At 41.8% G+C, this 11,220-nt stretch overlaps 1 protein-coding gene across 1 annotated transcript in view; it reads left to right on the forward strand.

Moving 5' to 3' along the window:
- def6a (DEF6 guanine nucleotide exchange factor a) overlaps window positions 1-11,220 on the forward strand; it is a 40,877-nt gene that overhangs the window by 21,244 nt on the left and 8,413 nt on the right. The window contains exons 7-8 of the mRNA XM_036579625.1: window positions 1,497-1,795; window positions 5,313-5,479. Coding sequence (XP_036435518.1) covers window positions 1,497-1,795; window positions 5,313-5,479 — 466 coding nt within the window. The remainder of the gene's footprint in view (window positions 1-1,496; window positions 1,796-5,312; window positions 5,480-11,220) is intronic.

The raw sequence follows: 11,220 nt of genomic DNA on the forward strand, positions 1-11,220 counted from the left end.
TTTCATTGGGAATCCATTCATCAAAAAAACTTGTGGCATCCCACAAGGTTCAGTTTTAGGGCCTTTGCCTTTCTGTGATGTCATTAGGAAACATGATATCAATTTTCATAGCTATGCTGACAACACGCAGTTCTACATTTTCATTCCTTTTGAAAATCAAGAATTTGTTGACATGCTGACCAGCTGTGTGTCAGATAATTCTCAGATGAAATATCTGATGTAACAGAATTCTCTGACGTATGCTGATACTCACTACTCAAATTTAGAGAAAGCGACTTTATGAGAATCTGCAAACCTGCGATTTGAAAATTGCTCTTTTTAAATTGCAATTTTGATTAAAACAATGAGTCTTTCAGCTCTACGGCCAGTGCTTTTCAGGCAAAGGGTGAAGTTCACATAGCCGAATTCACTCAGAGGACTGTCTGGATTCTTTTGGACGGATCGTGTGTTTACTGTGAAGTGAGAGGTTCTCCTGAGTGAACGTGGCCCAAGAGTAAATAATGATATTATATACATTTTCGCTTTGACCCAAATTGCCAGTGAACAGGTTGTAAAGTGTTTTTTCTGGAGACTAACAGAGCCTCTGAGCTGCTGGTGGCCTGTTCTGTTTCAGCTGAACATCAGTCGTATTTTCCTGGATGATGTGTTATTACCTGCTGTCGATGTGTGTAATGGGTGAGTTCTGAGTCAGAGCGTTTGAGTCAGACCCAGATGTTGTGGAGAAACTCCATATCCTTACAAATGCAGCTCTGCCCACCAGCCTGATTCAGCACTGCAGCTCTGCTCTGCACTGAGGCTCTTCAGACCAACCGAAACCTGAAATCTGCTCTCAGTATAGAAACTACTGCAGTCCTCACTGACGTGGAACCTGAACGGCAGCTCTTCATGATGTTATACTGTATTACTGCTCCACATTCAGATGTTAACATTACTGATCATCTTATTATTGTTGTTGTTGCTTTGTTGTCCATTTTTTCTTCTCCTTTTTCTCTTCCTCTGTTTCTTCTCCTCATTCTTCATCATCTTCTGCCCGTCATTCTTCTTCTTGTTGTTCATCTTCTGCTCATTCATCATCTCCTCGTTCAACTTCTCTTCATTCCTCTTCTTCTCTTTGTTCATCTTCTTCTCCTCGTTCATTTTCTCCTCATTCTTCTTCTTCTTCTTCACATTTTTATCTTCTTCTCCAAACTCATCTTCGTTTCCTCATTCTTCTTCTCTTTGTTCATCTCCTCAACCTTCATCATCTTCATCTTTCATCATCATCTTCTCCTTGTTCACCTTCTTGTTCTTCTTTTTATTTTCCTTCTTCTTCTTCTTCCTCTTCTTTTCTGTGTTTGCCACCTTTTCCTTCTCATGGAAGAAATCAGTTTCTTCTCATTCGCTACCTTCATGTTCACCTTTTTCTTTTTCATTTTCTTCTTTTGCTTACCTTCTGTTTTCTTTTTCTCCTTCTGTCTTCACTTTTTTAAGTATCGTACTGTGTTTTTTCCCCACAGCGATCCAGACAGCGATCCGCCTCCATGCGGAGGGGAAGACGTCTCTCCATAAGGATCTGAAGCAGAAGCGGCGGGAGCAGAGGGAGTTCAGGGAGCGGAGGAGGGAGGCGAAAGAGCAGGAGCTCCAGCACCTCCGCAACCTGCAGGAGGAGCGAGAGAGGAAGATGGCGGAGCTGGAGCTCCTGAAGGAGGCGCAGAGACAAGCTCAGATACTCCTGCAGCAGGAGGAGGAGCGGAGGAGAAAACAGCACGAAGAACTGCAGCAGGCACTGGAGGAGCAACTCCGAGAGGCAGAGGAGGTGAGAGGGAGGGAGAGAGAGGGAGGGAGGGAGACTGAAAGAGAGAGAAATAGGGAGAGAGAGAGGGGGAGGGAGGGAGGAAGAGAGGAAGCGAGTGAGGAATGGAGAGAGAGAGAAGGATGGAGGGTGGGTGGGATGGAGGGAGAGAGAGGCAGTGACAGAGAGAGATAGAGATAGACTGAAAGACAGAGAGGGAGGGAGAGAGGGAAGGAGAGAGAGAGGGAGGGAGGAAGGGAAGGAGAGGGGATGGGAGGGAAAAAGAGAGGGAGAGGGAAGGAGGGAGGGAGGGAGAGGGAAGGAGGGAGGGAGGGAGAGAGAGAGGGAGGGAGGGAGGGAGAGAGAGAGGGAGGGAGAGAGAGAGAGGGAGGGAGAGAGGAAGGGAGGGAGGAAGAGAGGTAGTGAAGAGAGAGATAGAGACAGAGAAAGAGAGAGAGAGAGAGAAACAAAGATAGAGACTGATAGAGTGAAACAGACAGAGAGACAGGCGGTGACAGAGAGACAGACAGGCAGGTTGTGGTGCAACCAAATTTAGTAAAAGGACAGTTTGAAACAAACTGATGTAACAAAGGACTCTGAAGTATAAAGTTACGCAAAACTGTTAAACCCAGTCCTGAACTTAAGTTTATCTGTATATTTTCAGAATCTGCAGCAGCTGCACTGTTTAACGCTGTATTTTCATTACAGTGAGCCGAATATCTTCCCACAACAGTTGTATCACTAAAACACGCAGACTGAGGTTCAGAGACAGGAAGTGTGTGTAGAGACAGAGGCCAGTTCTGAACCCTAAAACAGCCTAATTCTGTTTTAACCTTTAAAAAAGACCTAGCGTAATAATACCGTTTTATCAGCCGTTACCTCTCCCTCTCTGTGTGCTTTCAGGGTTAAGTCTCACCACGTGACTGTGGGCGTGACACAGTCGACAATCTGATTGGTCACTTAGTTAATCTGCTTAAAGTTCATACAGAGTGAGAGAGAGGATGTGCATCAGTGGGCTGATTGATGTGTCAGATCGTCTGACGCCTCGTTATGACATGTTATAACACGTTCTCTTTGATGTAAATTATCCAAAGAATTCAGTGGAAAAAGGCAAATAATTCTGCATAATTCACGTCGTGTATGTGCTGCTTAAAATCTCAGCTTCCTAAAATTAAAACACCTTCCTGCCCAGAAGTAATCGATCAGCCAGGACATATTCAGAGTCCAGATTTTGCCTCCTTACTTTGGATCTAGAGCTAAAAGGCTAATGTTGCTAACAAACACTGGAACTCAATAGTCACCCAAATTGTTTCTGTAAAAAGTCATCGCCAAAACGTCTCCCAAACCACATCCAGGTCTTCATTAAGGTGGCGCAGACCTCTTAATGTAGTTTAGGACATAAATACTGGTTCTAGATCAGCACTCCTGCTCCTGAGCTGGTTTGTGAATACAAGCCTTCTTGTCTAAAGTAGCTGCCTGTAGTTTTGTTTTGTGCTCTGAACCACATCAGCAAGTCTGAGCCACCTTAATGAACTCCTAGAAACAGTTTGAGCAGGTTTTGTTGATGTATTTCTCTATGTGTTTAGGTGACTATTGAGTTCTAGTGTTAGTCTTGTAGCTCGAGCTCTAGACTAAAGAAGCAAAATTTGGACACCAAACATGCATCGGTTGATCAATTACATCTGGCGTGAGTGGGAAAACCCCAGCTGACTTTTTTGTTGGAATTTTTCAGGGGTTATACTTCAGTCTAATTTGCTTAAGGACCAAAAAAGGTACAGGGATGTATGTTCGGGTACCTCGAAACCCAGTACTGCAGAGATAGGAGCGCTCTCTGTGGCTGTAGTGTTATAGCGCGTTAACCTGTGGCTGGCACATTTGCCTGCGGCTAGAATATCAGAAGACCACAATGGCGTACCGGCTGAACTCGAAGAAAACTGTTCAGCGACTCATTAATTTTAAACAATCACAGCTTTATTACACAGTGTGCACATACAGCGGGATCCTAAAATCTGGAAAAACTAAACTAAAATTACGGAGCCCTGCTACTGACATCCCTTATAAATGAAAATAACGCGTGGCCACGATTTAGTAAGGTGTGGGAATCAAATAAATAAGCCTTGACCACAGCGACCTCTTTCCCCTGGCTTACTAAGTCGTGGCTGCAACTTACTTATCTTGTTCCCACACCTTGCTAGGTTGTGGCCATGCATTAGAATCTCGTTCCCATGCGTTAATAAGCCATGCATTGTTTTTATTTATACGGAATGTCACAAGCAGGGCTCTGAAAAAATACTTCTATTTTAATGCAAAGTTTTTTTTTTTATTGCAGATCATTACAAATTATACTGTCAGCCCAATGATTTGAGTGAAAAATAGAATCTTTAAAATATTAACATGAATTAACATGAAGACCATTCAGTGTGTGTGTAAACAGAGAGATTCAGAGTGGTTTGGTCTGAAATGGTTCAGATGTCTTTACAGTGGTGGTGATAGGAACCAGGGGTCGCCATGACTACAACACAAATATAGACATTTTATTTACTATCCAGAACCACCAGTGAACCTACACGAGTCTTCTGAGTTTATATGGAATGTTGATGATGGAAAATAGTGGAAAATCTGAAACAATACGTTTTCTTTGGGGACTATTTTGCCTCACAGCGCCCTGCATGTATCCCTCCACCATGAAAAACTATTATAAACAGTGTCTCAGTCATCAGGCAGTGAATTCATAACCATTTCATGTAGTAACTTTCTGTGAAGGAGCTTTTAGAGGTGGACGTCTGGTTCCTATCACCACCACTGTGAACAATTCTGACTCGGTAAGTTTCTCTAGAACAGAGAGTTTCACACCAAACCATTCTGAATGACTCTGTTTACATCTTAACTGCTTAATTATGTAGGAATTTTGAAAAATCGCTTATCAAATTTACTTAAATACTAAACATTTTTTAGTTTTAAATATTTCAAAAATATAAAAGTTTCTGTTGTTCTGTATAGAAGCTTTTTGAATATGGTTCTATATAGCACCAAAAAGGCTTTTCTATTTTTATGATGTCAAGCTTGTACCCAATAAAAGAACCCCGTTTGGTGCTATATAGAACCCTTGAAGTTCCATCTTTTTTAAGAATGTACAAGTTATATACTATTGCTTTAGTTTGTTCTATCTAGAACCTTTTTGTAAAGGGTTCTATGTAGCACCAAAAAGAGTTTTTCTATTGCATACAAGCTTGACAGTGTAACAATAGCAGGACCCTTTTGGATGCTGTATAGAACCATAGACAATACATTCTCCATCAGTCTCAAGAACGATTTCACCATGCAGAGAACCATTTAATCAATGCAAAGGGTTCTTTGAGTGTTCGTAGTTCTATATAGAATCATTTTCTTTACTAAAGAACCCTTGAAGGAGCGCCTTTTTTAAGTGTGTAGACTTTAATGCGCTCCTTGTTTTTGCTGTGTTGAAAAATGCATTGAATTAAAACCAAATAATGAATCTATATGTAATAATAATAAGGGATGTATTGGTGTGTGTGTGCAGGCGCGTGCGTGCATGCAGGCTGAGATGGCTCTGAAGGAGGCGGAGGCGGAGCGACAGCGGAGGAGGATCAAGGAGCTGGAGGAGCTTCAGCAGCGGCTGGAGGAGGCGCTGCACCAGGAGGTTAAAGCCAGACAGGACGAGGAGGCTTTCAGATACACACAGACCCGGTAATCATACATCACACATCATACATCATGCATTTCACCATACATACACACTTAATAATGATGGTTCTTCAAGGGTTCTTTAGTAAAAAAAAATGGTTCTATATAGAACCATGAACACTCAAAGAACCCTTTGCATGATTAAAGGGTTCTTTGCATCATCAAAGCGTTCTTCAGATTGATGGAGAATGTGCTGTAGATGGTTCTATATAGAATCTTTTTGAAAAGGGTTCTGTATAGCACCAAAAAGGGTTCTGCTGTTGTTATGATGTCTGAAAAATTCTTTAAAAAGTCTTGTTCTCTTAAATTTAATAAAAATTAAGTCTGAAAGGGAATTTAATAGTAAACATTTGAACTGATGGGGTCTTAACTACAACATAAACATTCATTTCATTCATTCATCCATCATTTCTTTTCCTTCTTTCTCCCAAAATAAGACATTTTGGCTCATTAGAGTCACATTTCTGCCTCACACGGCCTTCAGACTGACCGGCTACACTGACCTGCTGGGACTGTTTATTACAGTAGCTGGTTTCTGTCTAAACTAAAGGAAACTTAAACTAATGGCTCCTAAAGCTGACCTCTGCACTAGACAGAATATAGAATATAGAATATTTAGCACTGACCTTTATACTTTGTGTCCAATACTTTTTTGAATAAGAAAAAGATGATTTGTTCTAAAACAAGAAATAAATGTCATAAAAAATAAAAATAAATGTCATAAAAAGCGGTAACTTTCTGATAATGTAGACTCTCTGTTTCTACACGAGTATAAACTGTTTATGTTCCTTGAAAATCCTCACTTATTTTCATGTTTTGCCAGATAGAACCTTATAACTCCAAGCAGAAAGTGAGTTCTTAGGATTATAAGGTTCTAACTGCATTTCACCTGTTCCAAAAACGAATAGCCTTTTGATATTGTACATTTAGAACACATTCAGGGTGTCTGTCGTTGTCATGTATGAGAGAGACGTGCTCCACGTGTCAGTTTGGCTATTTGGAACGCAAAATCTTTGATGCTCAGTATCTCAGAACTGCCCAGAACGCAGACAGAACCTTATAATTCTAAGGGGACGGAATGTTAAAGAAGGCAGTACAGCGCTGAAGTGCACCGAGGAACGTTGAGTATCCTGAATTTCACTTGACCGCAAAAAAAAAAAACCCAGACATAATGATGATCTACGGCGACCAAATCACAGTCCTGATGTTATTTCGCGATAACACACTCCCTCTCGGGTTCTACTGCTTAAGTAAGTCACACTGTGTCCTGCACCACATCGATAAGTCCACATGACCTTAATGAAGACCTGGACGAAGTCTGAGAGAAGTTTCAGTGATGTATTTTTACAGAAATGATTTGGGCTATTTGGGTGACTATTGAGTTCCAGTGTTTGTTAGCTACATTAGCCTCTCAGCTCCAGTTCTAAAGTCAACAAGCATTTTTTTTTGCACTCCAAACATGTCTCGGCCAATCAGCTGCATCTGGGGTTTTTCACTATTTCACCCTTTAAAAATACGTATTTCTAAAAAAAAATGGTTCCATATAGAACCATGAACACTCAAAGAACCCTATGTGTGATTAACAGGTTCTTTGCATCATAAAAGGGTTCTTCAGATTGATGGAGCATGTGCTGTAGATGGTTCTGTAAAGAACCTCTTTTGAAAATGGTTCTATATAGCACCAAAAAGGGTTCTTCTGTTTTTACAAGCTCAACATCGTAACAATAGAAGAACCCTTTCTGGTGCTGTATGGAACCATATACAACACATTCTCGATAAATCTGATGAACCATTTCACCATCGAAAAAATCCTTTAATCATGCGAAGGGTTCTTTGAGTTCTATATAGAACCATTTTGTTACTAAAGAACCCTTGAAGAACCATCTTTATTCAAATGTTTTAAACGGGTTCTATGTAGCACCAAAAACCATAGTTGTTACAAGACAGAGAACCCTTTTTTTGGTACTATATAGAACGAGAGCAGAAATGATTTGGGCTATTTGGGTGACTACTGAGTTCCAGTGTTTGTTAGCTACATTAGCCTCTCAGCTCCAGTTCTAAAGTCAACAAGCAAATTTTGCACTCCAAACATGTCTCGGCCAATCAGCTACATCTGGGGTTTTCACTGAACCATTCTTTTAACTACACTCTTTAAAACTGTGTGTTTTAAGGGTTCTTTAGCAAAGAAAACGGTTCCAGATAGAACCATGAACACTCAAAGAACCCTGTGCGTGATTAACAGGTGCTTTGCATCATAAAAGGGTTCTTCAGACTGATGCAGAATGTGCTGTAGATGGTTTTGTATAGAACATTTTTGAAAATGGTTCTATATAGCACCAAAAAGGGTTCCTCTGTTTTTACAAGCTCAACATCGTAACAGTAGAAGAACCCTTTCTGGTGCTATATAGAACCATATACAACACATTCTCCATAAATCTGAAGAACCATTTCACCATACAAAACCCTTTAATCATACGAAGGGTTCTTTGAGTGTTCATGGTTCTATATAGAACCATTTTCTTTTACTAAAGAACCCTTGAAAAACCATCTTTTTAAAATGTTTTTTAAAGGGTTCTATGTAGCACCAAAAAACAGTTGTTACAAGCCAAAGAACCCTTTTTTGGTACTATATAGGGCTCTTTACACCAATACAGTGTATTTTACCATGGAACATTATTCTTATGAATATATTTGTTTTATATTGCATATTGTATATATATATATATATATATATATATATATATATATATATAGTTTTTGATAAATATGTTATTCAGTGTTTGTGTGTAGTAAAATCATTATTTAGGTTGCTTTCAAATAAAGTGTCAGTGAAAAATGAAAATGCTCGAGATTCCCGAAGCTCAGCGCTGTGTTTACTCAGTAGTAAAGCTGAATGCTGAACAGCGAGTTCCTTTAACGGCGTTAGATGAAGTTCCTCAGGAAGTGGCTAGAGGAAGTGATGGGCTTACATTAACATACTGTCATACACCCAGTCACTCACCATCACACAGCAGCACACCCTGTTTAAAACGCTGCGTTCTGAAGCCATTTTAATGTTTCTTCATACTTACATGTGACTTAATTGAAGCAGACGTTCTGGTCTTAAAGCCTCAGGAACCTAAATCTGAGTTTCTTTCTAAGAAGGTTGATTGTGGTCGACAGTGTACAGATGCAAAGTATGTGCTGTGGATCATCACCCACTGTTCACTGTATGACTGTATGACAGAACTGTATTTCGCCAAATTGTTTTATTTTGATGTCCTAATATTGGGCACTGCCTGCATAAGCAGCAGAGATGTTCACAAGTTGCTTCATGTGAGTCTGAGTCAGGTCTCTGAGGTGCGAGTCTGAGTCAAGTCTCTGAGATGTGAGTCTGTGTCGAGTCTCTGAGGTGCGAGTCTGAGTCGAGAGTCTGAGTCGAGTCTTGAGTCTCTGAGGTGTGAGTCTGAGTCGAGTCTCTGAGATGTGAGTCTGAGTCAAGTCTCTGAGATGTGAGTCTGTGTCGAGTCTCTGAGGTGAGAGTCTGAGTCGAGTCTCGAGTCTCTGAGGTGAGAGTCTGAGTCGAGTCTCTGAGATGTGAGTCTGAGTCGAGTCTCTGAGATGTGAGTCTGTGTCGAGTCTCTGAGGTGAGAGTCTGAGTCGAGTCTCTGAGATGTGAGTCTGTGTCGAGTCTCTGAGGTGAGAGTCTGAGTCGAGTCTCTGAGGTGAGAGTCTGAGTCGAGTCTTGAGTCTCTGAGGTGGGAGTCTGAGTCGAGTCTCTGAGATGTGAGTCTGTGTTGAGTCTCTGAGGTGCAAGTCTGAGCCAAGTCTCAAGTGTGAGTCTGGGTCAAGTCTCTGAGATGTGAGTCTGAGTCAGGTCTCGAATCTCTGAGGTGAGAGTCTGAATCAGGTCTTAATTCTCTGAGGTGTGAGTCTGAGTCGGGTCTCTGAGGTGTGAGTCTGAGTTAAGTCTCTGAGATGTGAGTCTGTGTCGAGTCTCTGAGGTGCAAGTCTGAGTCGAGTCTCTGAGGTGTGAGTCTGAGTCAAGTCTCTGAGGTGCGAGTCTGAGTAGAGTGTCTGGGTGTCAAGTCTCTCAAGTGTCTCAAGACTCGAGTCAGATCTCGAATCTCTGAGTTGTGAGTCTGAGTCGAGTCTCTGAGATGAGAGTCTGAGTCAGATCTCGAGTCTCTGAGATGTGAGTCTGAGTCGAGTCTCTGAGGTGCGAGTCTGAGTAGAGTGTCTGGGTGCCAAGTCTCTCAAGTGTGAGTCTAAGTCAGGTCTCAAGTCTCTGAGGTGTGAGTCTGAGTCGGGTCTCTGAGGTGTGTGTCTGAGTTGAGTCTGAGTCTCTGAGGTGCGAGTCTGAGTCGAGAGTCTGAGTTGAGTCTTGAGTCTCTGAGGTGTGAGTCTGAGTCGAGTCTCTGAGATGTGAGTCTGAGTCAAGTCTCTGAGATGTGAGTCTGAGTCGAGTCTCTGAGGTGCAAGTCTGAGTCGAGTCTCTGAGGTGTGAGTCTGAGTCAAGTCTCTGAGGTGCGAGTCTGAGTAGAGTGTCTGGGTGCCAAGTCTCTCAAGTGTCTCAAGACTCGAGTCAGATCTCGAATCTCTGAGTTGTGAGTCTGAGTCGAGTCTCTGAGGTGAGAGTCTGAGTCAGATCTCGAGTCTCTGAGGTGTGAGTCTGAGTCGAGTCTCTGAGGTGCGAGTCTGAGTAGAGTGTCTGGGTGCCAAGTCTCTCAAGTGTGAGTCTGAGTCAGGTCTCAAGTCTCTGAGGTGCGAGTCTGAGTCGAGTCTCTGCAGTTAGGAAATCTTAACCTACTTGATTGAAATCAACTGTCCTGTCTGTTATTTAGCAACTGACTATAAACACACAGCTGAAGCGTAAACATGTAATCAGAATAATCCGGTTGGTTAGTTACAGCTGCTGATACTGATGTGGAAAATAAAAAAGGTCAAAACTAAACTAAAGTGTGATAAACTGTAAGGTGTGAATACTGTGTGAGCGCCCCCTGCTGTTTATCAGAGCGTCGCCACTACCCAGTTTCAGTCTCCATTTCCCAAACGCTTTAGCCGAGCGCGCTAACGTTACTCCTCCTAATAAACAGACACACGTTCAGCTCCGTCTCCTCATTATTCACCACCATCACTGTAATATTTCATCATCAACATTAACACACGAAGGTGATCAGAGGGGCGGTGGAGATCGAGTCTGCAGCGTCTGAGATCTTTAAAACGCAGAGTTAGAAAAGAAAATCATCTCACAGTGAAAGCAGCGTTTTACAGTAGGAATAAATGGAGCTCATTGTGCTGGTAGTGAACTATGCTGCTGACACAGCTGCCTAAAAACCATAGAAACGGACCTTAAACAGAAGTGAGGACCCTGTTGGGGTTCATCCTAAAGTTAGGACAGGATTTAGGAGGTTTAGTCTAGTTAGGATGTTTGTGTGATGCTGTTTTCTTATCTGGAGTTCATGATGAGATTCTGAAGTTAGGAACTGTTATTCTGGAAGAGCTACTGAACTAAATTCTGTCTGTACTGAAGTTGTCATGGAGACTAAAATGATCAGATTTCTTGGTTAAGCAGTTTCTGTAATATGGCCCCAGATTCTTATCACCAGCACTGTGAACAATTCTGACTCGGTAAGTTTATCTAGAACGGAGCGTTTCACACCAAACCACTCTGAACGACTCTGTTTACATCTCAACCACTGAATTACACAGAAATGTTTAAAAAATCCCCTCCAAGGCAGAGAGTTTGATTGTCTTATTATGAA

This window comes from Colossoma macropomum, unplaced genomic scaffold, assembly GCF_904425465.1.
Source record: "Colossoma macropomum unplaced genomic scaffold, Colossoma_macropomum, whole genome shotgun sequence".
In the NCBI taxonomy this organism is placed as follows: domain Eukaryota; kingdom Metazoa; phylum Chordata; class Actinopteri; order Characiformes; family Serrasalmidae; genus Colossoma; species Colossoma macropomum.